The sequence below is a fragment of the Mycena indigotica genome (assembly GCF_014461135.1).
Source record: "Mycena indigotica strain 171206Taipei chromosome Unknown Mind.scaff0004, whole genome shotgun sequence".
Taxonomy (NCBI): domain Eukaryota; kingdom Fungi; phylum Basidiomycota; class Agaricomycetes; order Agaricales; family Mycenaceae; genus Mycena; species Mycena indigotica.
Genome location: NW_023503003.1, coordinates 2,335,221 through 2,361,432, shown reverse-complemented (window position 1 = coordinate 2,361,432; position 26,212 = coordinate 2,335,221). Strand labels below are relative to the sequence as shown.

At 50.7% G+C, this 26,212-nt stretch overlaps 15 protein-coding genes across 15 annotated transcripts; 5 read left to right on the top strand and 10 right to left on the bottom strand.

The window, feature by feature from the left end:
* Positions 1 to 113: 113 nt before the first annotated feature.
* On the bottom strand, positions 114 to 5,400 carry MIND_00455600 (uncharacterized protein; the record flags this gene model as incomplete). Its single annotated transcript, XM_037361368.1, has 11 exons — positions 114 to 705; positions 761 to 1,002; positions 1,053 to 2,627; positions 2,680 to 3,696; positions 3,750 to 3,922; positions 3,968 to 4,288; positions 4,342 to 4,530; positions 4,584 to 4,618; positions 4,669 to 4,974; positions 5,023 to 5,192; positions 5,239 to 5,400. The coding sequence occupies 11 exons, from the start codon at positions 5,398 to 5,400 to the stop codon at positions 114 to 116; spliced, it is 4,782 nt and encodes a 1,593-aa protein (XP_037221660.1).
* Positions 5,401 to 5,424: 24 nt separating this feature from the next.
* MIND_00455500 (Complex1-30kDa domain-containing protein) lies at positions 5,425 to 6,456 on the top strand (the record flags this gene model as incomplete). The annotated part of the gene is made up of 6 exons (XM_037361367.1): positions 5,425 to 5,906; positions 5,954 to 6,010; positions 6,059 to 6,081; positions 6,135 to 6,175; positions 6,223 to 6,299; positions 6,348 to 6,456. 6 exons carry the CDS (start codon positions 5,425 to 5,427, stop codon positions 6,454 to 6,456), a joined length of 789 nt encoding a protein of 262 aa, XP_037221659.1.
* Positions 6,457 to 8,119: 1,663 nt separating this feature from the next.
* On the top strand, positions 8,120 to 11,572 carry MIND_00455300 (Chromo domain-containing protein; the record flags this gene model as incomplete). Its single annotated transcript, XM_037361366.1, has 13 exons — positions 8,120 to 8,179; positions 8,225 to 8,378; positions 8,429 to 8,544; positions 8,592 to 8,765; positions 8,819 to 8,848; positions 8,903 to 9,588; positions 9,635 to 9,691; positions 9,742 to 9,852; positions 9,903 to 10,215; positions 10,263 to 10,857; positions 10,903 to 11,077; positions 11,126 to 11,480; positions 11,528 to 11,572. 13 exons carry the CDS (start codon positions 8,120 to 8,122, stop codon positions 11,570 to 11,572), a joined length of 2,871 nt encoding a protein of 956 aa, XP_037221658.1.
* A 40-nt stretch (positions 11,573 to 11,612) lies between these two features.
* MIND_00455200 (uncharacterized protein) lies at positions 11,613 to 12,496 on the top strand (the record flags this gene model as incomplete). Its single annotated transcript, XM_037361365.1, has 5 exons — positions 11,613 to 11,729; positions 11,780 to 11,862; positions 11,922 to 12,123; positions 12,169 to 12,393; positions 12,440 to 12,496. The coding sequence occupies 5 exons, from the start codon at positions 11,613 to 11,615 to the stop codon at positions 12,494 to 12,496; spliced, it is 684 nt and encodes a 227-aa protein (XP_037221657.1).
* A 30-nt stretch (positions 12,497 to 12,526) lies between these two features.
* Positions 12,527 to 13,593, bottom strand: MIND_00455100 (uncharacterized protein; the record flags this gene model as incomplete). The annotated part of the gene is made up of 5 exons (XM_037361364.1): positions 12,527 to 12,681; positions 12,732 to 12,815; positions 12,865 to 13,209; positions 13,268 to 13,441; positions 13,494 to 13,593. The coding sequence occupies 5 exons, from the start codon at positions 13,591 to 13,593 to the stop codon at positions 12,527 to 12,529; spliced, it is 858 nt and encodes a 285-aa protein (XP_037221656.1).
* A 237-nt stretch (positions 13,594 to 13,830) lies between these two features.
* MIND_00455000 (Protein ras-2) lies at positions 13,831 to 14,876 on the bottom strand (the record flags this gene model as incomplete). The annotated part of the gene is made up of 4 exons (XM_037361363.1): positions 14,625 to 14,876; positions 14,333 to 14,564; positions 14,247 to 14,280; positions 13,831 to 14,188 (listed from the first exon to the last, which is right to left on the bottom strand). The coding sequence occupies exons 1-4, from the start codon at positions 14,688 to 14,690 to the stop codon at positions 13,831 to 13,833; spliced, it is 690 nt and encodes a 229-aa protein (XP_037221655.1). The 5' UTR covers positions 14,691 to 14,876.
* Positions 14,877 to 14,974: 98 nt separating this feature from the next.
* Positions 14,975 to 15,279, bottom strand: MIND_00454900 (Peptide methionine sulfoxide reductase; the record flags this gene model as incomplete). The annotated part of the gene is made up of 2 exons (XM_037361362.1): positions 14,975 to 15,216; positions 15,276 to 15,279. The coding sequence occupies 2 exons, from the start codon at positions 15,277 to 15,279 to the stop codon at positions 14,975 to 14,977; spliced, it is 246 nt and encodes an 81-aa protein (XP_037221654.1).
* Positions 15,280 to 15,613: 334 nt separating this feature from the next.
* MIND_00454800 (Protein yippee-like) lies at positions 15,614 to 16,094 on the bottom strand (the record flags this gene model as incomplete). The annotated part of the gene is made up of 4 exons (XM_037361361.1): positions 15,614 to 15,694; positions 15,746 to 15,854; positions 15,901 to 15,944; positions 15,996 to 16,094. 4 exons carry the CDS (start codon positions 16,092 to 16,094, stop codon positions 15,614 to 15,616), a joined length of 333 nt encoding a protein of 110 aa, XP_037221653.1.
* A 154-nt stretch (positions 16,095 to 16,248) lies between these two features.
* MIND_00454700 (uncharacterized protein) lies at positions 16,249 to 17,136 on the bottom strand (the record flags this gene model as incomplete). Its single annotated transcript, XM_037361360.1, has 4 exons — positions 16,249 to 16,456; positions 16,507 to 16,808; positions 16,859 to 16,886; positions 16,931 to 17,136. 4 exons carry the CDS (start codon positions 17,134 to 17,136, stop codon positions 16,249 to 16,251), a joined length of 744 nt encoding a protein of 247 aa, XP_037221652.1.
* A 38-nt stretch (positions 17,137 to 17,174) lies between these two features.
* Positions 17,175 to 18,170, top strand: MIND_00454600 (Translin-associated protein X; the record flags this gene model as incomplete). Its single annotated transcript, XM_037361359.1, has 5 exons — positions 17,175 to 17,288; positions 17,346 to 17,657; positions 17,705 to 17,864; positions 17,906 to 17,989; positions 18,037 to 18,170. Exons 1-5 carry the CDS (start codon positions 17,205 to 17,207, stop codon positions 18,168 to 18,170), a joined length of 774 nt encoding a protein of 257 aa, XP_037221651.1. The 5' UTR covers positions 17,175 to 17,204.
* A 40-nt stretch (positions 18,171 to 18,210) lies between these two features.
* Positions 18,211 to 19,801, bottom strand: MIND_00454500 (RING finger protein 8; the record flags this gene model as incomplete). Its single annotated transcript, XM_037361358.1, has 2 exons — positions 18,211 to 19,234; positions 19,281 to 19,801. 2 exons carry the CDS (start codon positions 19,799 to 19,801, stop codon positions 18,211 to 18,213), a joined length of 1,545 nt encoding a protein of 514 aa, XP_037221650.1.
* A 58-nt stretch (positions 19,802 to 19,859) lies between these two features.
* On the bottom strand, positions 19,860 to 20,990 carry MIND_00454400 (RING finger protein 8; the record flags this gene model as incomplete). Its single annotated transcript, XM_037361357.1, has 7 exons — positions 19,860 to 20,028; positions 20,075 to 20,241; positions 20,283 to 20,361; positions 20,412 to 20,426; positions 20,477 to 20,636; positions 20,681 to 20,710; positions 20,756 to 20,990. The coding sequence occupies 7 exons, from the start codon at positions 20,988 to 20,990 to the stop codon at positions 19,860 to 19,862; spliced, it is 855 nt and encodes a 284-aa protein (XP_037221649.1).
* Positions 20,991 to 21,373: 383 nt separating this feature from the next.
* MIND_00454300 (uncharacterized protein) lies at positions 21,374 to 22,114 on the bottom strand (the record flags this gene model as incomplete). The annotated part of the gene is made up of 3 exons (XM_037361356.1): positions 21,374 to 21,823; positions 21,873 to 21,974; positions 22,022 to 22,114. The coding sequence occupies 3 exons, from the start codon at positions 22,112 to 22,114 to the stop codon at positions 21,374 to 21,376; spliced, it is 645 nt and encodes a 214-aa protein (XP_037221648.1).
* A 406-nt stretch (positions 22,115 to 22,520) lies between these two features.
* Positions 22,521 to 23,796, top strand: MIND_00454200 (3'-5' exonuclease domain-containing protein; the record flags this gene model as incomplete). Its single annotated transcript, XM_037361355.1, has 6 exons — positions 22,521 to 22,736; positions 22,783 to 22,846; positions 22,894 to 22,962; positions 23,009 to 23,230; positions 23,282 to 23,293; positions 23,342 to 23,796. The coding sequence occupies 6 exons, from the start codon at positions 22,521 to 22,523 to the stop codon at positions 23,794 to 23,796; spliced, it is 1,038 nt and encodes a 345-aa protein (XP_037221647.1).
* Positions 23,797 to 23,924: 128 nt separating this feature from the next.
* On the bottom strand, positions 23,925 to 26,132 carry MIND_00454100 (Glycoside hydrolase family 18 protein; the record flags this gene model as incomplete). Its single annotated transcript, XM_037361354.1, has 14 exons — positions 23,925 to 24,063; positions 24,114 to 24,137; positions 24,189 to 24,378; positions 24,432 to 24,502; positions 24,552 to 24,929; positions 24,979 to 24,998; positions 25,052 to 25,101; positions 25,152 to 25,318; positions 25,364 to 25,375; positions 25,423 to 25,468; positions 25,521 to 25,719; positions 25,777 to 25,860; positions 25,911 to 26,000; positions 26,058 to 26,132. The coding sequence occupies 14 exons, from the start codon at positions 26,130 to 26,132 to the stop codon at positions 23,925 to 23,927; spliced, it is 1,545 nt and encodes a 514-aa protein (XP_037221646.1).
* Positions 26,133 to 26,212: the final 80 nt, after the last annotated feature.

Here is a 26,212-nt window from a genome sequence, read left to right as displayed (position 1 = left end):
CGTATTTATGGTAGTTTATACTGCAGAGAACCTTAATCGTGCAGAAAAGCTTTGAGCTATGCGAGAATGTGATACACCGAAAGCGAAGACGATAACGATAGGAATGAGGAAAACTACCAAGTCGGATGCACGAACGACGTGGGAGGAACGGGAGTGAAACTAGGCGAAGGCATGGGTGGAGGTTGCTGAGGTGGGTGACCATTGTCAGTCCGCATTTGGCCACGACCAGCTGGTGGATGCATAGCCATATACCCCACGGGCATCGGGGGGGCTTGCATCAGGATAGGACTCGCCGGGTACATGATATTTTGGGGAGGCATTCCTCGACCACGTGACCCATTAGGCTGAGGTAATGGCGCTCCCTGGTAAGCCATCGGAGTTCCAGCAGGCGTTGGATAGGGCATAAGTTGGGGATACGGCGGTCGCATCATAGCTGGGGGATTCTGTGTCATCCAGACTGGTTGGCTATATAACGGTGCGTGACCGTTAACCGGCACTTGGCGAGGAATAGGACTGGGGGCCATCGGATATATGATGGCGGGAGTCTGTATCGGCGAATAAGCGCCATATGTTGGCCGCATCATCTGGCTAGGAGGCGGAGGGAGTTGGTATGAATAATTCGCTGGAGGGGGGCGAGCAACAGGTGCAGAGGTCGAAGGGGGGCGAAATTGGTGTTCTGATAGTCGAACTTGAAGAGGTTGGGACCTGTTGAAATGCTCGAGTGACATCGTGCAAGGACATTCGCGAAGATGCTGTCGACGTAGCAGTTGGTGGGGGAGTGCCTCCATCTTCTGACTTGACATCTTGTAATGTGAATGGAATAGCCGTCAAATCATCCGCTATGCCCTCCAGTGAGTTCACAGGAGCCGCCTGGTTAGAACTCTGTGACCAAACAGCCTTCAGGTGTTCTGGGTCAGGTCCTGTTTTCCCCGAACCGCTTAGTGATGTTCTTGCCCATGTAGCATTGGGATGTGATGGAGGGGTGATGGGGGTTCGATCGGTCTACAAAAAGGTTCAATCCGACAGGGACAAAGACAATGATAAAAACCCACCGAGTCTTCTGAACTCTTGCTTTCCGTCTTGCTATTCGAAATCAAAGAAGGCATGTACGTCGCTGCTGATCCATTTGCTCGTGGGTTGAAAGGAGTACCATTGGTTGCCAACAAATCGCTTGCAGATGGAGAAGAAACCAATATGCTGGGCTTGAGTTTGTTAGGGGTTGCCTCCAGTTCGCTGTTGACAATAAAATTGACCGACGCCTGGCCATCCATTTCAACGGAGTCGCGATAAAATGCCACGGAAGATCCAACAGGCATCTTGGGCTCCGGCCTTGAGCGCGCAGTGAATGCATCCTCTGACTTGAACGAAGTGATTGGCGTTTCTGAAGGCAACTCTGGGGGAGGCGAACGGCTTACGGTAGCTAGACCTTGGTCATCATTACCTGTAGCCGGCGCCTTTCGCCACGTCGACAGAGCGTCAGAAGGAGAGCGAACGAAGGAGGTCGGCCTGCTAGATATCGGCGGAACATTGACTTTGGGCCCGCTGACTTGAGAGTTTGGCAGCAGCACCTTGAACTTGCCCTTGCCTGGGACTCGCCGGAAGAGAATCTCGTTGATGCTCAAATCTTTCTTGTTCATACCTTCCACCGGAGGATCAAAAGAGAGTATATCCCAACGCAACGGCGTTGGACGAGTTGTCATATTTAGCTGTTTCCGACTAAGAGGTTCCAAAGCCTGCGAACTCTTGGGTAAGCGGATGACAAACGTATTCCAAGCTGGTTTTGGAGAGCGTGGTGGTTCACAGCCAGTGACGAGCTCTTCCCGTGGCTCTGGGGGCTCACTTGGCCGTGGACGGAAGGCAGGAGGAACCCAGCGTGACGAGGGCAAGAAAGCTGGGCCACGAGGGATTGCTCCGGCAGCAGATACCTCTGGCGAGCGACGTTCTCTTTCACTTGTCTGCATTGTGTCTAGTGCACCCTTGATGCGAGACATAACATCATCCAGGGTTGACATGGCAGCTTCCTTGCGGGGTGTGCGATTAGTTGGTTGCAACCCTTCCAACGGCGCGGTAATGTCAGCATCAATGGAACGCGACCCAGGTTCATGTCGACGCCAAGTCGTAGGCCCAATCTTCTCCGTTGGCACAGCTTCAGACGGTCGATCATCGAAAAAGTCGATGGCTGAAGGTCGCGATGGCCGAGGAACAACAGTAGGCACATTTGCTTGCTCGTCAGAATCGCCAACGAACTTTCCAAGATCAGAAAAGTCGACAACTTCAAGGTCGTCGTTGGCGAGAGATTCCACTTGTTCCAAAGCAGTTGGTGGCGCAACAAATGCTGGCGGTGGTAGCTGTGCTGGAGCTGGAGTAGGCCGCTCCCAAGTTTGAGGCGAAGGTGTGACTGCTCCAGCGCTAGGTTTGCTCCGCCACGATCCTTGTGTATCGACTGGGGCTAGGGAAGGAACACTGGTACTGGACGTTATTTTTCGTGGGACAGGGGGCCTTGACTCGAATGTTGTTTGCGGTGAAGCCTCTGATGCTCGTCTGTGTATAGGTCTCTCAGGAATAGCAATTCGCTGAGGCTGAACCTGAACCATCTTGACCGCTGACTCAATCACTTCTAAGGCTTCCTACAATGCGCCATGAGGGGGGGATTTCAATACAAGACAGAATAATCAGTACCTGTTCTCTTGACTTGTGAACTTCTTGTACTTTCGTCTTCTCCGCAGCAATCTTCTCCTCAATTTCAGCAGCCTTGCGCTTCGCCCGCTCTTTCTCTCTTTCTCGTTCCTCCTCTTCTTGCTGTCTCCTTGCCTTAGCACGAGCTGCTGCTGTTTGCATCACATCTTTTCTAGCTTCATTCAGCTCAGTGGTCGATAGTTGTGCCAGGGCGGCGACGGGTGACTGGGCTACAGCAGATGTATGAGACAGCGCAGGTGATTGCGATGGAGGAAGTCGAGCAGACGATGGAGTTTCGCTTTGTCGGGAATCTCGTGAAGTTGAAGTTCGGCGGGGAGGGCCAGCTGTCGACAGATGTGGTGGTTTTTGACGAGTCGGAACAGCGGGAGGACCCATATCTGACTGTGGTCTCCCTCTCACTTCATCTCCTTCCTTTCGTTGGTTCCATGTATTTTGAGGAGGTCGTGGGCCTGATTGTGAAGCTGGAGGCACTCGCGACGGGCGGTCGTTTCCAGAAACCCTGCCTCGATGCTGAAAACTGTCCCGGCCACGTGCTTCAGTGGGAGATACGAATCCATCACTGCCTCGTTTCTGGTTGACCACCCCCTTGTTGTATGGCTCGAGTTTGTTTGACCGCTCATTGAACAGCATACCACGTGAACCTGGAGGTTCTTGTGGAGAGTGTAGCATGGACAGAGCAGGAGAAACTGGACTTGGTCCAGCAACAGAAGAAGGCCCAGTGGGGAGATCGCGAGTAGAAACGGAAGGCGAAGCACGAGAGCGAGGCCAGCTGCGGTCGAAATCATCCGCAAAGCGGTCTTCCTTGCTTACAGGACCATTTTGTGGCTCTTCTACTTGGGACGCAGTGCTCGGTGGTGAAGGTAGAGAGGTGAGACTATTGGCAGTGACTAGTGTTGCACTGGACGCATCAGTGGGGAGATCTGTTGCTTCAATTTTGTACTGTCTTCCATCTCCAAAATCAAGAACACCGTCCAAGAAATTGTCATCGTCTTCTTCCATCTTCGGTCGGTATAAGCTGTTTGCAAAAAAAAAGTAAAAAGATGAAAACTGACCTCGTCCCAATGATGTGCGTTTGGATCTAAGTGCACTCCCCGAAATGTGTCTGCTTCCTCCATTCTCGCCTGTTTACTTGCAGCTGCAGCCTGTTGCATTGCAGCCATTGTCTCCTTCGAAGCGACATTCCGATCAGCCAGTGCTGGCCTGGATTTACGTGGGGCGGCAGCAACTAGGAAGAGTGAGATCTTACAAGATAGTTTGTGGCAAAGCAAACCTTCTGCCGCCGTCGGGAATTCCATTTGAGAAGCAACATTTGGGCGTTGCTGGTTGGTTTTCGCATTGCCCCAGGCGGGTTTATTTGTGCCACCTCCCATATCTCTTTGTCTTGCAGGGCGAGACTGTGGCTGGATGGTTGGCGCCGTTGTCGAGGTTGACGCATCTCCAGAACCATTGATTGTAGGGGTTGTTGAAGTCGGAGGAGTAGCAGACGACGGTCGTGACCAACCGGGACCTGTAGCATGACCCTGTGAGGCAGTTGTGAGCTTAGTTGTAACGAGACGCGAATGCGTTGGTGTTGACTGCGATATGGGTCGGACTATCGTTTGTTCGTCAGACCCTGCTAAAAGAAGAAGGCAACTTGTAACACACCAGCAGCACCGGATAACTTCGCCGCTGAGTTTGATGTTGTGGTGGATGAGTAGGGGGATGTCGTCGAATTCTTTTCAAGGAATTTCTTGTTAATATTGACCGCGCTGAACTTTTTCGTCTGGGTGGGTCCGTGAGAGCCCAACGGCACGAGGTTGCGGACGGGAGTGGGTTGTTGCAATGGGACATTGTCTGGCGTCAGTTGAGAAGAACTGGCTGTTGTAGTCTCTTCATTTGCCATGTACTCGTGAGTTGGATGGAGGGAAGGATGCGCACGTGACTAATGAAAATGCGCTCGAACTCCGACCTCTCAATATGATCTATTATTACTGCCTAGCTAGCTCTGCAAGTTCTGCCTCTCGCCGGTTAAGTCTGTTTACTTCAGCATCCAACGCTGAATTCGCGAGCTCAATTTGTAGCACGTTGGAAATCAGCTCTGTCCATCGCGTCTCGAGGCTGTTCAACTCTTTCCCTAATTGTGTTTGCGTGTTCTTTCGTTCCCGATTGACCTCGACGGTCAGCTCTTTCATTTCCTCCAATGCTTTCTCAGCCTGCTTTACTGTCGTTTCAAGAAGATAGTTGTGGATGCGCCATGCATTTGGCCCATATGTCTGCAGCAATTGCAGGTTTGTTTGTCTGTGAAAATGAGCCAGATTATCTTTGCGGAGTCAGCCAACGACAAACCGAATGCGTTGATGCTCGAGTTGAGCTTCTGCGTTTTTCAAGGCTGCTTGCCATTCTTCATCTGTCCCCGGTAATGACGGCGCTGGTAGTTGATATCTTAGAGTGTCGAGACGTGGAAATTCTTGGTGTGATTCTACGCGTTGCAGCTCTGCCTTCAGCAATGGGTTGTTCTGTCAGAATTTAAGCTTAGAACACGCGATCTAAGACAGACAATACTGCAAAAAGGGATGGGGGTGGGGGTACGCGGGGATGTAGGGTTGCTGGAGGCTTTGGCTCGCGACCGAATTCGCGATCTACTTTCTCTTTGAGGCCTGGAAATTGATCAAGGTCATTATCGTAGTAGGGAAGCGAGTCGAAGAGTTGGTTGAAGTCGGACATTGGATGTGACAAACGTTACTCGCGATGTCTCTTCTCCGCTTCGCTGGCCCGCGGCTTGGAAGGGCCAGTGTAGCCCTTGCACGGTCGATTCAGAGCTCTCATATCCCCCGCGCATCTCAATCACCCTTTACCGAACCTACATCTCCCAACCCAACAGTCGAAAAATATGCGGCAACCACCAGTGCCCTTCACACTTATGGCGCATACTTGACCCAGTGCCTACCCAAGTTCATACAGCAGTTTTCCGTCAGCAAAGACGAACTCACTCTCTATGCTGCTCCTGCTACCATCGTGCCCTTGATGACTTTCTTGCGCGACCATTCCCAATGCCAGTTCAAGTACCTCATGCAGGTGACGGCAGTCGACTTTCCAGAGCGCGACAAGCGTTTCGAAGTCGTATACCATCTTCTGAGCACCTCCTCACAAGGCCGACTCCGTGTGAAGACCTATGCTGGCGAAGGAGATCACGTTCCAAGTGTTGCCGGTGTCTTCCGCAGTGCTGACTGGTCAAAACAGACTCTTGATTTCCAAATCGAATGCTGAAAATTACTAGGTATGAGCGCGAAGTTTGGGACATGTACGGCGTTTTCTTCAGCGGTCATCCAGATTTGTGCGTCTGGCCTTTTTGCATGCTCTCAAATCTCATTTGACTGAACAGACGACGCATTCTGACCGATTATGGTGCCTGATCATCGTGCTTGCTTGATTGAAAATTTCACTGACCCTGCTGGTAGGCTTTGAAGGTCACCCATTGCGCAAGGATTTCCCTTTGACGGTCAGCCAATTTCACACGTGTTTCTATCCTTACTCACACTTGAATAGGGCTACACTGAATTGCGTTATGACGAAGAGCGCAAACGGGTTGTTTACGAGCCTCTGCAACTCACGCAAGCTTTCCGGTGCGTGTTGCTTATCTCTCCCTATGAGTGATGTTAATTCCTGTGTAGTAACTTTGAATCTCTCTCTCCTTGGGAACAAGTTGGCCAAGGGACGATTGCACCACGGCCCGCTGAGCTAAAACCCTTGCCACCACCACCAGCTGAAGAGAAGAAATAGACGTCGCATGTCATTTATAAGTACAGATGTGTTAAACAAGTAGTCATGCCTCAGGCTTCTCGACCAGCTCTCCTGGTCCTCCAACTGCGTCAATCTTGCTCTCTTCCTCTGCCTGCTCCACTGCCTCCGCTCCCCAGCCCATTCGTTGCACAATATATTGCTGACCAATGACCTCGACACCAACTCGTAAAGCTTCTGCCATCAAGTCTTCAACCCAGTCGTACTTCTCCCACATCCCTTCCGCTAGCCACTCTCCTGAGATGCATTGCGTGATAGTGCTTTGACTGAGGTTGTGAGACGGATCTGAAAGATGTATGAGGAATTGCAGCTGTTGCGAGGGTGGGACGGCGTCGGTAGCGGGGAATGAGAAAGATGATAGGAATGGTTGAATTCGCAGGTAGACATGCGAGTACGTTGTGGGTGTCTGGACGCTTGATTCGCTCTTATCGGCGGTTACTTTCTTGTTATTCTTGATTAACTCGTCTAGATTGGCCTGCACAAAGCTAAACGATAGGGCAAATTGAACAGAGTGGTTGCTTGCCTGTGCCAGTTTAGATGCAGCCTCGAACCCTTCTACTGCATTCAACTCCCGGGATGCATCGGTTGTTTCCTTCGGTCGAGATTCGTCCCCGCGGTTGACCACCAAATCACCCCCCTCAACTTGCTCCATTATCTGTGCGCATAAAACGTGTCAAGGAAGAAATCAACGTGTAGAAGAAGCGTGACCGTACCCTGGCAAGCGCGCGATAGACAAGTGATTCAATGCCTTCATAGCCCCTCATATCGTGACTGAGCCAAACTTGAATGACTTCATGTTCAGAAATGGGAGGTGCAACAACATTGAGGATGTCTGTTAACGTTGAAAGGCCAACGCGTTTGAAGTCCTGGCCTAGAACAGGATCAAGCTATTTCTTGTCATCATGAAAAAGATGCGAATCCACCAATTCGTTCCAGCTGTGCCGATTTGGCGTACTCTATGACTCCTTCGCCCCATTTACGAGCTTGCTCGTTTTTGGGGAGGTACTTGACTTGCTCGTCAACCGCCGACTTTGCTTGCTGGAGAGCTGCAGATGCGCTATTCCATACGCTTCCCCAACCCCACCCACCAGTCGATGGGGCTTGTTGTTCAGCTGTTGGGGCTGCATCTTTCTTGAGCGAAGACGATGAGGGGGTTCGGAGTAATGAAGGGTTTCCGCCTCCACCGAGACGAACACGTTCAGTACTTTTGCGAATAGTTGGAGTGCCGGAGCGTGAAGCTGGACGTTCGAGATGGGAAGAACGAGGAGTTGGTTCAGCGCTCTTCTGGGTTATTTCGTCAATGAAAGCAAGTACTTCTGCCTCTCCACCGCTGGACTGAGCAGGAGCATTAGACGTCGTGGAAGGTGCAGCATCAGGCGGCGTGAATGAGTCGAGATCGTCCAGGAAAGCCAACGCCTCGTCTGCCTTCGATTTGGATTTGGACATGATTCCTGAGTGTGACTTACGTCACCGTCACGACGTAAGCTCCTTTCTTCCAGCCCAACTCTCTCAACGATATGGCTAAAACCGAGAAGAGAAGGCGCGACGAGCAGAGTGATGACTCCGATGACGAAGGGTTCGCTGTTGGCATGTCGTTTTCAATATCCGTTTCTCCAAGTTCTAAAGCCCAGTAGAGTGTGTCACAATGGCCCGTGTCTGCTTCGACGCCTCGACAAATGCAAACGGATGGGAATATTTTGTCAAGGTAGAGAAGAGTGATGATCTCCAAGTGCAATCTAAACATCGACAGTGGGATGGCTACGACTCGTCTCATGATAGCTGGGAACCCGCTGCCAATCTTGCTGCCTGCCAAGAGCTACTTCAGAGATTTTGGAGCCACATTGGTGTTGACGACAACGACTACCCAGAAGGATATACGTGCAAAGCAACGCCAGAATGGATCGGTGAGCTTGCTGAAACTTGCATCAATATTAAATGGCTCAACATTTCTAAGAGGAACAACGTGAGCGGTACAAAGTAGAATTCAATAAGGAGCGCACCGAGAAACTCAAACAGCGAGAGAGGGCTGAACGCCGCAAAGAAGAGAAGTTGGCAGCATCCAAGAAGGTTGTCCGTCCTTCCAACTTCCCTTTGTACTGTTAGCTCAGTGTAAGTAGACTCACGATAAGAAGGGAAAACAAACTCCCTCCAGAAAGCATATGCCTGCATCATTACCCTCGCGTAGTGCTTCTGTCGCATCTCTTACAAAGCCCCCCAAGAAGAGGATCAAGAGGGCAAGTCCTGATTCAGAGGCAGACTCAGACGCGGATATACCTTTGGCCCAAAAGAAGGTATGAATTGTCTAGCTTGAGTTTCGGATCTTTGGATGTCATCTGGATTTCAGGGAAACCAAAAACCATCGACATCCAGCAAGGTAATCTGCGTATATGTACTTTTTCGGAGAATCGATTGTCCAACTCCATGTTAGGTTGCGACTCCTCCTAGAAGTCCGGATCTTTCTGCCGTGCGCTCTTTGTTCACCCCCACACCCCCAGACATTGTTCCTACCGTACCTAACCCACCTCCAACGGCACCGACGTTACCAAAACTTCAACCAACGGCTCCCAAAGTCCGGCACTTGCCCAAAGCACTCCCTTTACCTTCTAAGCAACCTTCTGCGTCTACCCAGCCTCCACCTAGCTTGATATCGCGGTCTACACCAGTTTCAAGCACCTCCAAAGGAGCACAACCCAATATCACCTCAAAAACCACGCCTCTTATTTCTTCATCTGCCAAACCGCCACTCACGGTTCCTCCTTCGACCGTTCAATCGAGTTCTTCCAAAATGCCTCATTCCATCCTCCAAGGTGCCAAGTCCTCGAGCAACAGCCCAAATCTTGCAACCAGTGGACTATCAACCAAAGCCCGCCTTTCCCAGGGTGCATTACTTCCGACTGCGCCCAAAGTCCTTTCCACATTGAGCTTCAAGAAGAAACAACAACCGACAACAACGACAACAACTTCAGCTGCTGCTTCCCCTGTAATACCTCCGGTAGCTCGCTCATCGGATCCTCGAACCAGACCGGAGCCCGTTGTTCAACCAGATGTGCCTCAAACGGACTCTTTTATAGACACCCCAATGCAAATAGATGAGGCCCCGTTTCTTCCCCCCGCGTCAGTTTGACCTTTTTTCGGCGACGACCTTCTGACATACCGTTAGACTCACCCGTAAACCTGGGGCAGACGCCGATGCTGAAGCATTTCTCGGGACACTCGGGTAAGATTTGGATTTGTTTGCAGCAGGACGGTCCTCTGATGACCATCAAGTTTCAAACCACCTTTGCGAGACCCACATGTTACTGTGTCCACTAGCTCGGTACCATCAAGACCAGACAACGATGTACCTCCAAAACCTACAATCCATAAGATCACAACCAGGTTCGTTTATCAACCTGTCAATAGAGTCCAATCTCGGCTCATTTCCACAGCTTCAAGAAAAAATGGAGTTGGACGGGGGGTCTTTTGGCCAACGTCGGCGGCCAGACGGAGCGGTTTTGTGACGTTTATGTGCACGACCTCAGGTCGGGATCGGTAACGGGCCCTTCATTCGAGAGTGCACTGGCCAATAAAGATTCCCTTCGTCTTGAAACTTTCCATGAGATCTTGGATATGCATCCGTTTCTGCGGCCAGTGCCTGGGTCGTCTTTTGAGAACCCGCAAGTAGCGCGGATGGATTCTAAAACTAACCAAGACAGCGAATCTTTGAAAGTTTTAGCAGATTATATGGCACAGCAGAAACTCGTGAGTCACTGCCCGCTCACCATAGCTTTGCTGATGCGGACATCTAGGTTAGCTTGATTCCTGTTTGGCAGACTGGTGTTCTCATTGGTCACATTCTCGTTTTCAATCCACGATCACAGACACTCCGCTCTGCTCTTGGGGTGCCTACACACGCCGAATACATGAACTCGTCCCTCATTCTGGCTCTTGTCCCGTGGGTCGACATGAAAGACCCCCGGACACTCCTTGGACAACTTCCAGCTACAGTTCATCCACGCGTGAATGCAACCAGTTGGCAGAAGACTATGCTTGCACGAAAGTATCACGTGGCCGTTCGAAACCTCAAATTCCCGCCGGAGTTGCTCGATTGGTTTGGAACAGCGCGTCGCCCCGTTACGATATGGTCTTCGTTCCCCGATGCGGCCAATGAAGATACAGACACTAGGCAACTTATGACCACGATGGCGTATCACAAGGCAAGGCTTGTGAAGCCCAGACAGGAACTTAGGATGGTCTTCGTTCATGTTGGAGCGTTGAAAACCTTACGAAGGCTGCCTCTTCTTGCTGATCGACGGAGGTCCTTGACAGTTCGGTTTTATACCTACGGAACCCATCCCTGTGTGCCTGTGGCTCAGTGGAGGGTCCGAGAAATATACCCCATTGGTCTGGCCACTTGATTCCAGAGAAGGTTATTCTGACCTGTTTTAGGTGGCGTGGTGACATTCACTCCCAGTGCTCTTTACGAGGACCCTTGGGGCATTGTGAACAAGATTAAGCAGATTGCAGACCATCCATTATGGACGTGTTATATGCTTCCGTCCGTGTTGGGAATGGCCACCAAGCTCTGCTACCTCAACGAAGATCCCCTTGCGGCATACGATAGGTGAGAAGCAACCCTCCCGCTCCGAAAATAGACAAACAATCGTTGCAGCGGCGTGTTTGTGTTCGAACGACTATTGAAAGCATTCGTGGCGGGGGAAATTTCGCTCCTCACAGCACCCCCTGATCGAGTTTTCACATCCCAGTCCGATAGCACTTCTGACTGGCTGAGAGACCATTGGATCAATCGGCCCCTCGATGCTCGACAAATTCTGCAGCGCTCATTGAATGCATTCCATGCCCGATATGCGAATCTACCCCAGGTCCAATGGGCTCCGACCATTGAGGCTGAAGTTATAGCAGACCTTGACATCATGCAACGGCAGCCAATGATCATGGAGACTTACCGTCGTTTTGTTGTTATCCGAGCAGAGTCTGATCCTCTTACTGCATCCGATATTGAAGGGGTGAGGTGTTGTCTCCAGCGAACCTCCTTTTGCTGACTCGGATCCAGTTCGAATGGCTGTCTTCTTCTGCACTCAGCTTCACCGACAATTAAGTACCCACAGTAGATTTTTGTAGAATTTGATCAAATTTTGATGCGCCGTGATTATGGTCTATCGGGCGATCACTTCCGTACCCTTTCTCTCTTCATGGACGTCGTTGAGTCTATTATCCACAATCCGGCCTACCAACCGTATCTGGCCATTCTCAAGGTAGACCACATTGCCTCCTTCCGAAAGCCGGAAGATTGAAACTCAACCAGGGTGCCCGTAATGGCTTCGTCTACGGCGTTAAAATTCGATTCCCTCATGCGCTGGTGATGTCCATACTCTTTGGTCGGGGAGAGTGGGTCTTTTTCAGCCCAAAGGAAACGATGCCTGGCTGACATAACGCTCGTCTGGCAGCTGGAAAGATAGAGCACGGATGATATTTCGCGCCACGAAGCAGCACGCATTCAATCTGGCGAAATTCGTGACCCTCTACAAGACCTTTATGCTTATCCAGCAGAAAGCCAACGGCGGCAAGTCCCGCAGCGGAGACACTTTCTTGGCCGGCCTCCTTGGTGGTTATATCGTCTTCGGAGAGCGAACGGCGGTTAATGAGCAGGTCCGTCCCGGTTTGCGTCACCATAACACCAACTTTACTTTGTAGATTGTTCTCTATGTTGTGTCCCGTGTTGTCGCGACCATTATACCCCGCTCTGGCTCGCCATACTCTTCAGCCCCTCCGGCTCCCGGCACTAAAGCCAAGCCGGTACCGCCAGACCCGCGCTATTTCACAGTATTTGCTGCACTCGCTTGGGGTGCCGTAATGTGGTTATTCGAGCACAAAGGAGAGGCTATTCAACCTGGAATGTTCAACTCCATGGTCTATCTCGTATGTCCGCCGTCTTTTATTTTTGACTCTACTTACACTCGACTAGTATCGCGACAGCGACAGATGGTCCAATCTCAAGACCTTACTTTGGCACAACCAGTAGATTTCCTGTCATTGCAATGATTGCATAGAGTCATACATCTTCGTTTGGCAACTGGTCAAGTCGCCTTGGCACACGCCTACACTTGTAGGCCAGCATATCAAGGGCCGCTCGCAACGCTTTTGAACACGCTGAGCAGCTTTGGTAAATATAGTATAGACTTTCCATTTCCCCGCCAACGTCAGAATCTGCACTCGGTGGATGAGAAAGCAATGTCTGGCGCAAACAGCAGGCTTACTCGATTCTATTTTGCGCGACAAGATCAGCGCCGTTCGCTCCCATATTGCAGCAGCGTCATCGTGGTTTGGACATGTACCATACCCTGTTGTTGTCAGTCAGTCAGAATGGGGCTAACCTAGTCATCGACGGACCATGAGGAAATAGCGGTTCGCGCAATAGAATGTCTTGCAGGGCTTTGACACGGAAGGTCTGTAGACGGTGGATATTGTGGTAGCTTATGGCCGTGGGAATCAATTTGATTTCGTCTTGCGAGTACCATGAAAGCGGGAGTATGTATTGACTGGCTTCATTCACCACGAGCGGCATGCCAAGCGACACTGCGGTGGAATAGACCTCCAGGGCATGTTCTGGCGCGTGGGCAACTAAATGCGGCTCCAGATGCTTTAGTATGGAGGCCTCAATAGCATATTTGTCAGCGAGGGCTCGCATGAGCCGTATGATGGGGAGCGGGATGGCGGTCGAGAGATCATATCGGACTGGGAAACGAGACCTAATCAGATTGGGACATGAGAGCAGCGCAGATAAAAAGGTTACTGGGTAGATGTGTCTTCACTTTTTCCGTGCGAGGAAGCCGGATAAATTCAACTGGTGGGTCAGGAGGAGTGTGCAACAGTCGCAACAGAATGGCGAGTTCAGCCTCTTTTTCGGAGAGCTCGAGAACTTGGGATGAGTCGTCATTTGACGCGTCGCAGCAGCTAAACATGTCGCCTGAGCAAAATAAATATGGCTGGACCTGGGAAGCTTGTGTTCTCAGACATACGGAAAACGAGGGATCCATCTTGAAGCTTGACCCGACTGACTGAAAAGGGGGAACCCTCGGCAGAATAGACGACAAAGTCGGCGTTGTCGAAAGAAGTCATGGGGGGAGGTGGTGGAATACTTGGCAGAATAAATATAAGCTGGACAGATAGGTCGACGTGGTTGAACACAGCATTGACGTGGACTCTTGTTGCGCAGTACCATAGGAGTCAGACAACATGTTTTCCTTTGTAGCAAAGATGACATGGATGGGTGAGAGAGGTGTGGTATCATCAAAGAGGTAAAGAATCTAAGCAAGGCATACAATTCCCCAGAAAAAAAGTCCCTCAACTGATAACCTACAAGATGACGCACTTCCGTTTCTCTTTCTCGCGTCTGCCGCCAGCGTTTGGCATTGGCCCGGGTTCTACGTTTCTTGTTTGTCGTAATGCTCGAACGAGACTTGTGAATACCCGTTCGACGTTTTGGGCCGTTTTGGCGGATGTCTCGATAAACTCACATCCGAATTGTCTTGCCAGCGCCGCGCCTTCCTCTTTGGATACTTCTCTCTCATATGTCTTGTCACACTTGTTGCCAACCAGCATCAGAATCGGGTCTCCCCGCTTCGCTCGTCGGACGGACTGGCGGAAGATTTCGAGTCGATCGAATGTTTGCCGCGATGCGATTGAGTAGACAAGAATAAAGCCTTGGCCTTCTCTGTGATATTGGTTAGTTGTTGCGGACGCTTTCGGGCCAAAGCTGTAAAATCACGCACCGCACCCATTGATCTCGAAGAGTTGCATACTCCTCTGCCAGAAAGGGTCAACAACGGCGGCACTCAACTTCAACTGACCAACGTACCCTGGCCGGCAGTGTCAATAACCTCCACAAAACACATACGATTGTCGACTATAAATTGCTTTCTGTAGGCGTCCTCTATCGTGGGATCATAAGTCTGGAGGAGGCGGGTGAGCAGTCTGATAGCCCGATTATGGCCGCATTGAGAGCCATACCTCTGTGGAGGGTACGTCAGAGGGCTGAGTGGAGCCGTGTAAGCGGAGTAAGGCTTACCAACAAAGCAACTGAGGGTGAACTGCGTGGAAAGAGTTATTGGAGACTGTTCCCAGCAGCAAATAGAGGGACCAGGACTTACCTGAACGGCTAGCGCAGTCTTGCCAACTCCACCATCTCCGAGAACGGCCACTGTCCATTGATCCATTTTTGCGGGGTGGGTGGGTAAGTGGATAGCAACTTGGTACCTCGGAGGGGAATGGAAGGGGAACCTAGAGAAAGAAAGATACAAGAAGGTCGTGGTAAGGTTCGTCGAGGAGTCGTAAGGAGACGGGAAAGGCCTCGTCAGCGTGTGGTCGCTCAAGGTAAGGTGCTTAGCACTGCTCTGATGATGGGTCACGCCATGCTCAGTTCCTGGGGTAATTTACACTCTAGGTCTACAAACAAGAAAATAAGTCTGCTGCTCTCTCTCTCTCGCCGAACATGCTCCAACTATCTCCGACTCAGCTCCGCCTGGGTTAGGTCAAGCACAAAACAATCCTTCTGCGACGCGGGTGGTTGGATGATTTTCACCGGTTTCTTGCCAGCGTTGGCGGCTGTCGAGAACGGACGTAGGGCGCGAGATGTTGGGAAAGCACCGCCGTATGGCCTCGTTTGTGGCGGTGGGGCCCTGGCGTTTTGGGTTGGACCAGCAAGCGGAGAAGAAATCATTGGACGCGAAGCGCTAAGTGTGGCTGAAAACGAAGTAAATGTCAGTTCTAGGGATCGCAAAAAGGACAGCGAGGGGGCATACACATTGTGGACAAGGTCAAATTGAAGAATGGCAGTGGTGGTTGTGGTGAAAGAAACGCTGGCTCGAATCTGTGGGGTTTGCAAACGACTGGGGCGATTGAAACTCATCAAGTCATCGAAATTTGTCAGCCGAGGATAACACCATTATTAGATTCAAGCAACCGAGCAAGTCAGCAACGACAAAGACCAAGACGGGGCAGGACGCAATGCTGGGCATTGCAAGCCTCTAGACCTAAGCAGCCTCTATATTGAGGCAACCGTTCCTTCCGATCCCGACAGCTGTCGGAATAATGCACCCATTATTACAAATAACCAAGCCATTAGCATTCGCTCCTGACTTCATTGAACGTCGACAAGTAGATTCCTTTCGAGGATATATTTGCCTTCCTTGTAGCGTTGGCTAGGCTCATAGGCTTTGTCCTGATAGAAAGATCAGTTCAATCTTAGGAGTCTAATCGAGTCATGACGCACATATTTCCAGCCCAGAGTTATTCCACACTTGCAGCAGTAGATGTCGCGCACAACATGAATTCCCGTAGTCATGGGCCGGTCGCAAGGCTCGCCTTCAACGACATTCACTCTTTGAAGACGTTATCCGAATGCTTTGTGGGCAACGGGCGGCTTACACTCCGTCAAAGAGATAGGCTCGACCATGCTGCCCATTGAAAGCCTGTGATGGAGTAATCAGTAGTGTTCGGTGTTGGTGAAGCCCACACCTTACACGCGAAATCATCGAGTGTATGGTTGCCAGATGGGTCTTGCAGCCTGAGCAGCCATAGATGCGTTCCCCAGCAAGGTAGCGTCGGTAGTTCATGCCCATGGTGGTCTGAAGTAAGAGAGAGATATGACAAGACCCGGGAAACAACAAGACCAATGCGGTAAACGCCTGGAAACACTCTGCACCGATTGATTCCCCTCACGAAACCAGTCACAAATAAACTAATGGTCATTATAGTGATATTGTGTGTACATTCTCAAGGTCGGTTCTCTGGTGGTGCGAGATGTGATGGAGTCCGCCCGCCTCCTTCTAATTCAGCGTCTGTGTTGGCTGACAATCCTGGCTCTGTTGTCTCTAACCCATTTGCAGTCCCTGACCTTGCCCCAGCATCCGGGACATTGTCGATAGGCGCTCGCGCTCGGTTATCGTGGCCAGACTTGATGCGATTATTCGTCACCGACTCCCTACACTTAGATTAGAGCACTGAAAGACAAAAAAAGACAACTCAATGCACCGTATTTCCGCAATTAGATCGTCGATGGCGTACCATGCCAGCGGTCCGTAGGCAATTCCACGCCACCAACCCAGCTGGTCGGCGGGTAGAATATAAGCATGCGCATGTAAGTGGTCTGTTACAGGGATTTTCCTATCAGAGAACGGTGGTGTGATGAACCCAATCTGGAGCTGCGAGTTTGGTGTAGATGCGGTCGGAGAAGAAGTCGCTGGAAGAGTAGGTGAGGAGGAAGGGAGGATATTTGTCAAGAGACGAGTCGCAAGGTTTCGAATGTTGACTAGCAGGGGGAGGTCGGTTGAGGACTGCGGAGTGACGATCATATTTCGGCCAAATAAGAAAGGGCAAGACAAACAAGGGTATAAATTGAGGGAACGTGGAGGCTGTATAGATGTCAGCAAGGGTTTGGCGCATGCACAAAACGCACTTGAAGGCAACGATAATATGGCCTTTAGTTGAAACGGGATTTGCTTTCTCGCGGTAAGCAGTGAAGTTCTCGTCTCTCCACAGAACTTCTGGTTGGGTGGAGCCAGCAGGAAATGTTGGGGCACGAGGAGTGTTTGGTATCATATGTGCAGACGAGGCAACGATGCTACACATCGGACACCCAGGTTTCGGCGCAAATGAGGACATGGTCAAAGGGGTGTGACAAATGACAAAAGCGTGACAGCAGATTATGCGGTCGTTCAGCTCGCAATCCTATGCCGCCAAAGACGGCTGAAACCTTCGAACTATTCAGACAAGAAATCGACGAGAGCAACGACAGACGCGAACGCCTGATAAAGGTGCTGCTCTTCTCCTTTTCTTGGGACTCAAAAAAAAATGCCAACTCAGCCGCTTAGGCGAGCCGAGATGTTACAAACATATCCAAGAAAGCGATCTTTCTCCTCCATCGAATAATCCTTGAAGACACGGATGACGATCGTGGGCGACGTGCTGCCGTAAAAGGCCGCTCAAAACTCGATGAAGCGCGTCCATACTTTGCTGCGATGCGGTTAGAGCTCGTTGGTGACCGTTTCTGGCGACATCAACGGCAAGTCTCCCCTGCTGTTCAAGAATATATAGAAGCTTTGAGTTTCGCCCATTATCTCGAGCATGGTAGTATCATACCCTTTAACGACACACAAGCAGCTTTTAGTGATGCGGATGGACTGGTAGCATATATTTCGCTCTTGCAACTAACTCTGACGTTTCCATCTAGTACTTCCCTCTTACCGTCAGCGACTACCTTCTCGGTCTCTCTGACCTCACAGGCGAGCTCATGAGATTCGCAATATCTAACATTTCTCGCCGAGGTGGTTCGACAACAGCCAATGACATATGCCGACTTGTCCGCGACTGCAAAGCAGGCCAGTTTCCTCGTTGCAGGTACCTCCTCTCACCTGAACTCAACATAACCTAGACTTCGAACAATTCATTCCGCACATCAGAGACTTGGGCAAGAAACAATCTGTTACCTCCAGTTCACTTGAGAAGATTGAAGCCGGTATGATCTCCCAGTGCGATTGTTACTCATAGCTCACATCACCCCAGCGGCGTATGCTGTTATGGTTCGCGGCTCAGAATTTGACCTTCCCCCGGAAATCTTGGAGGACCTCATACAACAAACAACAGTGAGATTCGACATTGGGCGACGTGATGACTCCTTGTACAACAACGGTTCCTAAAACGGTCTATATGTCTATGTTTAAATGCAGATGAACCCATTCAGCCAACTATCAACATCCCGCCAGATTTGCTTGAGAATTCGACCAAATAGAATGACCCTGGCATCTCATGGATGTTGCGGTCCACGTTGTTGCCTTCCAGTTGAATCGGCACATGGAATGGTGTTTCGTTGCCATAGAACAGAATACTGATTTTGCCTGCTGGAACGTTAGCCCTCAAGACTGGTTCAACGACCAGCACAGTTGGAGGCTCGCTGTCGCTCAGAAGGGGCGTTTGCTCATCTGGTATTCTTGAAGATCGAGGGGGCGCTGGTAGAGCTTTTGGACGACGAGGCAAGCAGAAGAGCAAGCGCACAAACCAGGCGCCTAACGCCAAGATCGTGTAGCCAAGTAAAATCAAAAGATTGGGCCGCGGTCTCATTACGGCTTTTGGTGGCGTGAATTCTGGAACAGCGACCGGGGCGGAAAGATCCAAGAAAGATGGGTCTGGAGAGTTAGAAGGCCTTCGGTGGGTCAATGGACGCAGTCGAGGAGACGGTGGTGGCGTTGGAAGGGTGTCCGTAGGAGACGAATAATGGGGAGAGACGATTCCAGCATGCCATGCTTCGCTATGTCGCGACATGGGCACCAAGGTCAAGGACCCACCGGTGGGGTCAACGATAAAAGAAACTGACTCGTCGGCCGCGAAGAATTTAGCAAACTGGTGTTGCTCGGAGTACAAGCACAGTGGCAATGCCGTCGGAGCAATCGCAGCCAGATCTCGAACTGCCACGCGGACCTCCTGTGGCGATGGTGACAGATTGGTTGGAAGAATGTAGGCTCGTGTTGCTGAACCGAGGATTATGGAATCGGCAGTTGGCAAAAAACTGGTATGGGCAGAAACTAGAGCATCTTGCAGTTCTTCTATCGACTCACATGAAGTGAACTCGACACTGGGGTCTCCAGAGACACTAACTGTGCCATTTGCATCGACCGAAATAGAGCCAACTGACGTTGTTGCGAAGACTAAGATGGGTGTGCGGACGACCGAGGCTTGATTAGGCACCAAGATGAGAACCTCTGTACTGCAGCGAGATTCAGTCTGGTCACAAAAATACGCAAGTGGCTCACCTATCACCTACGACCTCATACGAGGAGTCCACTTTTGCTATCTCGGAACTCGATTGGAGGCCAGCCTCGTGCTTCATCGATGTGCCTGAGCCGGATGGCACCCAAGAATTATCCAGGTTGTAAAAACCATCTTCCAGTAACAGAGTTCCATTTTGACCATATTCTCCAAGCCATTCAAGCTGTCCGGAAGGATGGAGCACGCGATATGTAAACGAGAATTGGCGAGATCCAGAACTGGCTGGAAGGGTCAAAGAAAGAGAGAAGCGGCCTGACGCCGTGTAGTCTCGTGTTACCAGCGAGGAAGACTCCGGGTCGTGTTCGGGGATGGGAACGAAATCAGCTGCTCCCCATGCTGGGTCAATTAGGTCAGACCAGAGTTGAACCTTGAGCCCGCGGGTAGTAAAGTCACGATAGTCGACTTGCTGATGGAGGGTAGCCGTAAAATGAAGCTTAAGAGGATTTCTCGAGCCAGCGGGAATACAAGTGGACTGCGCGAGCGGTGGGTTGAAGGTGATGTGCATGAGAGAAAACGCGACGCGGTGACGTCACGCGAGATGATAGTCTACTACAGGAGCGTCCTCAATGTGGTGGTTGGGCAAGCCAGACAATATCGTCCAAATCTTCTTCATTGAATTCCTCGTCTTCATCGTAGTCCTCAGACTCGTCAGATTCCTCGTCGTCAATCACCCACACTGTGTGGGACACAATGTCCTGCCTTGCCCTCGCAGTAGCTCTGTTTTTCCATGTCCTGAAAAAATGTGAGCCCCCTTTCTCTGAAAAAAATAGCTACTCACCGGCGTCGTTTATCGAGTTCAGCCAACTTTTCGCCACCTTCCTTCCACCCAGTGTCATTCATACCCAACATACGCACATGAACATCCACCAGTTTATCGAGTGAGATATTCGGCGCCATAGGTTGCTTTGCAATGATGGCTCGACAAACCGGACAAGTCGTCTTTCTCTATCTGACCATGAGAACGGGTTAAAAAACAAGGGAAACACGACTTTGACCGAAATCCATTCTGAAACACACTCCCCACAGAAGGAGTGCCCACAAGGATTCAATAAATGCGCGGCAGCCCTGCATATTGGTGAGTATCAAATATGTGGCATTGCAAAACAAAGACCAACAGCAAGTCGCAACAACTATGACGGTTGGTCAGAATGCAGCAGTAAGTACCAGATAATTGACACACATAGCACATGTTAGTTCATCCTCAAAGCCCTCTAGCAATTTTGCCGCAGGTTCAGGGCTTTTTTGGCGCTTTTTCGGGGGCGAATTATATGGCCCCAAGGGTCGGCGTTCGGCGCTGCTTGGCGGTGGAGAGACACTTCGTTGCCGTTTCAATGAAGTAACTAAAAGCGCTGAGATCGAGTTGAAAGTCGTGGACACTACTCACAGGAGGACGGAGGCTCAGTTGCTAAAGAAACTATTCAGAGTCAACGGAGACATTGACAATGGTATAACGGCCTACGTTGACTGGTCGGCGGGAGTGGTGTTGAGAGCAGATTATCCCAGTCGACATCAACATTGGCAAAAATATCAGCGATGTCCTCGAAGTCATTTCCAACGCTTTGGGTTTCGGGTTGAGTGGTTTGTGTTGGTTGACTGCCCAGAAGGGTATCCCAATCCACTTCAGCGTCCGCAAAAGGGTCCGGGATGTCGTCAAAGTCTGAAGCCGTCGAGGAACCCTGTATGAATTCGTCCATCTGTGTGGAACGAGGGGGTTGCGAAGGAACGAGCTGCACGTGATCGCGATCAACTTCGATGTCATTTCGTCTGTGTCAACTCCGAAGTCGCACAAAAATAACTCAGCCAACCCGTTGAACCGCGGCTATTCTCGGCATCATTTCTGCAATGCCCGATGTTGTACCTTGGTTGACCCATTTCTCTACTTATATGCGACCAACTCGACATTTGGTTCTACTCCTCGCAGCAATGATCCATCAAACCCGACCCGGAGGCCGTCCAAGCAGCCAAGAGCAACGAGATTTTTTTTGGGAGACAAGATATTCTTGGAACAAGTGCCAAGCCAAACCAAAAGACAGGACAGTGATGACAAAATGTATTCCGGATTCATACTCTCTCTTGGCTATCTCTCAGGTTGCGGTCGTTCTTCCCCACTACTGTCTGTTGTCGGCTCGACCGTTAGTAACGACCCAATGGCCATCGAACCACGGGAACGCGGTGAATCGGCTGAAGACGAATAAGGAGAAGGAGGTAATTCTGCCGGCGCCTCAGAGCCTGGCGAATGCGAATTACGTGCTCTTTTCCGCCGGTGTTCAGCGCGAGGACTGATAGAGCGTGCCTGTGAAATAGGCGGGCGGGTATGGACTGGTGGGGGTGAGCGACTGAGGGAAGAAACATTGCGGTAGTGGCGATATGGATGGGATGGTTCTGGTGGTGAGTGTGTGTAGGCGGGTGTTGGGTATGGATTATGAACCGGTACTCGGTGGAGTTGGAGCATCGAATCGTATAATGTTGCCAGCGCAGCTTGACGGTTATCCTCCGATGTCTTCGCTTTTAAAACGGCAAGCAACACCTGCAATGATCAGCTCAACTTCATGATGACGACTAATAACGCATCATACCTCACGATCTCCATCTCCATTGGCCTTGTAGGCCCCAAGAACGTCTCGAAGTGTTGGTGCAGGAGGCTTTGAGGATGTCAACAAAGGTTTTTTCAAGGAAAACTAAATGTGCGTGCCTGTTCAAGTAGTCGTGACGCTGATGATAGTACATGACCCAGTGGAGGCTCAGCAGGCCAGGTTGGGGCAGTTGGGTAACGGGAGGACGAGGCCTCGTTGTAGTGGGGTGGGGGCAAGCGACTCATGAGGAGACAGCTCATGCTCTTAGCACATTTTAACTAAAGATAATATCTCTTGGCAAACCAAAATAGCAGCCCACTTTGATTGCCAGGAACGGCAGCGAAAAAAAAGACCTCTCCTCTCAGCTTCGGGCCCACTCGCTTCCGTGGAGCGATCGTCGGAGAAGAGTAATGCAAATGGAAGGCTGAGAATAGGTCTTACTCGACGAGTATAACTTGCCTATGCCCCGACATACGATGGAAACAAGCAAGCGACGACAAGTTTTTTAGATCCCACAAAGATCAACGCGGCAGCAAGTGCCAAGGGTCTTGGATAATTGCGTGTCTATGGACGCTCGCATGAAGGTTTCAAAAGTAAAAGGCGTGTGTTGTGATGCGGTCACAGTCCCGGCTAGACCGTCATCTTTCCCTCATGTCAACAAGCCAAGTGGCTGAATCAGAATCAGCACCTCCCAAGCCTCCACTACCAACAACACGTTATTGCTGGAAAACGCTCAATCCTGTTATAAAACAACACTACATTACCGATGCACAGCACGCAGAACAGGCCATGTCCTGTTTTACCGGGCCTTGCGGGTTAGACATTGAGTGGAGGCCGACGTATGTCAAAGGGCAGGCAGAGAACCCGGTTCGTGCCTATTTTAATCGTTGTTCATTTCTAATCGAGTGCCTAGGTGGCATTGCTCCAGTTGGCTAACACAGACACCATCTTGCTGCTTCATTTGCACCACATCAGAGGTATATCGGATTTTAACCCCGGCGCCTGACGATACCATTATGTGCAGCCATACCACCAAGTCTACGAGCCTTTCTGGAGAACCCAGAAATTGTTAAAGCAGGTGTTGGCATCCAAGGTTTGCAACCACTGAAGCTTCTTTGACGCGTCTTATTGCTGATCAGGAGACGCAAAGAAACTGTACAAAGACATTGGCCTGAGCGTTCGAGGATGTGTAGACCTCGCCCTGCTCGCGCGTTCAGTCGATAATGAACGGTGGAAGGGCAAATACTCCGACCCTCTTGGCCTTGCGAGGCTGATTGCGACATACGAAGACCTTCTGCTCTTCAAAGGGAAAGTCACTCGTAGCAATTGGGAACGTCGTTTAGATGCCGAACAACTTGAGTGTGCGTTCCTCGTGCCTTTTTACTCCCCGTACAGTCTAATTGTTTCGACAGATGCCAGCAATGGTTCGCAGTCATCATTCATTCTTGAACAAATCTAATTTCTTATCAAAGATAGTCACGCAGGGTACACTTTATTCATGAGACTCTCTCAGTTGCTTCTCAGTCTGTCCAAGATACCAGAACCTCGATGCTATAGCTTCGACTGTCAGCGCGGCAGTCTTGTCGTCCCCAGCACAGGTACCCCGTGGACGCCGTTTAATCCAGACTATGACCCTGGGCCGCCGCCACCCCCAAAGGAGCCCAAAACCAAGAAAGAACGTTCACCTAAGCCAACAACCGATACTGATGCGTCACGACTCCGGTTGCCTGTGCAAACAGGAAGCAAGCCTTCTCATCGTCCTGGTCAGTCAAGTTTTAGGGCACGCAACACACAACGTCCAGCTCCTTCCCATCCGAGTTTGCCGCCCAAACCACCTCCAGCTGCCGGTGGTAGACCACGCCCCGCGAAATATCATCCGGAGCTGCCTAGAAACCGGAAACTTAACACAGTAGACACTGCGGAGTGATACGTGTTTGTCCAATTTTCTGTTTCATTTGGGCTCGTTATACGTTGTCTAATAATATCTGTATCGTCATAGAAATTCGCTGTATTTGCTATTCCTCGAACCGGTTCGAGGACCCATAGGAATCTGAATCATACCCGGAAGAAGCGAGAAGGAGCCCGAATGTCGACGGTGGGTTTAGCGTCTGTGGCAACTTTTGCCAGACTGGCACAAGCGCCGTTGTCAATCCAAACGCCAGCAGAGCCTCCAGGAGTGTCTGCCTGTGTCCACCTACAATTATTCTGTCAAACACAGGAATCACTGGACTAAAAGACTTGTACCATTGCGCAGTCCAAAGGTGAGAGCTGAAGAAGCGTCAGTCGCCAAGAACTGGTAGCACGAGACACTATGCTGACTTGTAGGTAACCTTGGATCCACCGGTATATGCCACCGAACTCGACCAAGCAGCGATACCTGTGCAAACTCCGTTCGTTGGACCCGATGGCGAACTCGAGGTTGTGCTACTGGCTTTAGTCGAGCTGGTGGCTTTCGACGTTGTGGTTGATGACGAGGACGGAGGTAGGGAAGTGCCACCACAAGCACTGACTAAAGAAAAGACTCGGTACAACAAGCAAAAGGAAAACGTTGTGAGTGATCACCTGCAGCCCAGTCGCCATTGAAATTGGCTGAAGGAACGTTTGCAGTCCACCATTTCGCCTGCCAAATATATCTTCAATGATGTAAGCTCTTGCTTGATTCGGAGTTTCGTGTAAACTGACCCTTGATAGGATACTTGTGTGCCAGCCGTGTAGGTTCCCGATGTGGAGTATGCCGGAGCGCTACAGGCCGGGAAGGTGAAGCCTGTTCCACCAGCAGCAACCAATGCGTTCTTGATGGCTAGATCAAATCGGCCATTTTCTGTGCGTCGACCCTCAGAACGGGCAGCCAAAATATGGAAAGAAGACAGACGATAGGCCTGAGACTCGTCCCAGAGCATCACACCACCAAACGCTGAAAACGACTTGCGCATCTTGACTGCAATGCTGCTGAGAGTTGCGCTGTCAACGTAGCCTGATCCAGCAGCTCCAGAAGAGGCAGGGGCTCCAAGGTAGACTTTCACATTCTTATTGGGGCTGATATTGCGTGCCCAGTAGTCCCTTAAGAACGATCAGACCGACGTCGTATCAACGAATAATAATCGAATACCAAAGGCCGAAGTCCCAGTCCTTTTTCAAATGGTTAGTGATGGACTCCAGAGCGACCGGAAAGTAAAACACACTGAAGCGATGTTATAGTTGTTCAGACCACATTGATTGTTGTAAAATTGGACTGTTCCGAGGATTAACCAAAATCTGGACAATTGCCTTGCAAGCACCCACCGTAAACAGCGTCGAAGCTTGCGGCGTTGATAACGGTTCCAAGAGCGGCATCTGGGTATGGGCATTGCGGAGCAGCTGTGATGTAGTACTTCTTGCTGGCGCCACTAGCGAGAGACCGGATCTTGTTCACAAACGCGACATAGCCGGTACCGCCTCCACTCTCGATACTTTAATCGGTAAGGGACAGATAACGCGCCAAGATTCCACTCAACTCAAGGTCGACGCTAGAACACGTAAGCATGTTTCGCAGCACAAAGAGAAAGAAACTTACCCATCAAGAACAGCGCTACCAAATGGCCGGGTGGACGAAGATCCGCCTGAATTCTGTTTGGCGACTCTTACTTGTGAAGGGAAACCACGAAACCATACCGAGGAACAAGTTCCATATCGTTTGCGCAAACGCCGTACCCTGGTCGTCGGACGAGAAGCCAACACCTCCAGTTGCCCCTCCAAGCGACAGCGTAACCAACTTGCCCTTGCTCTGACAAGTCTGGATGTCCGAAGCAAGGCTCGCACAGTTCGGTAGCGAGCTGCCCGGGAAAGTGGCGTTGTCGGTGGGATTGCAGGTCTGTGGTCGTCATTTTAGTCAATGCGCCTGCCAGCAGTGAGTACTGGCGTAACTCACATTTGCCAAATTCAGCGATGGGAGGCCGCCAGTGCTGAAAAATACATTGACGAACGCGATGGGGAACACATCTACGGCATTGTCCTGAAGCGATCGGTCATGACAATCCAAGGCTAGGAAATTTAAAGACCAACGTTGCAGTAAAATGCCAACGGCTTTTGCCACGACGACGGTGGATTCGCCGAGTTGGCACCGACACTGTTCTGTCCCCAGTACACAGCCACCTAATCAAACAAGATCAATAAAAATGGGAAGTGAGGAATGGTAACATAAGTAAGTACATTGTCATAGCGCGAATTGTCAAAAGCCAAAGCCGAGAGGGAGAGTGCGGCAAGGGAGACAAAACGCAACGCCATCCTGGAGGAGGTCAAGCACCGCGAGGAAATGGAGACGGGCTTTTAAACTGAAATTCGAACTTCTTGTTAGACAACTTGAG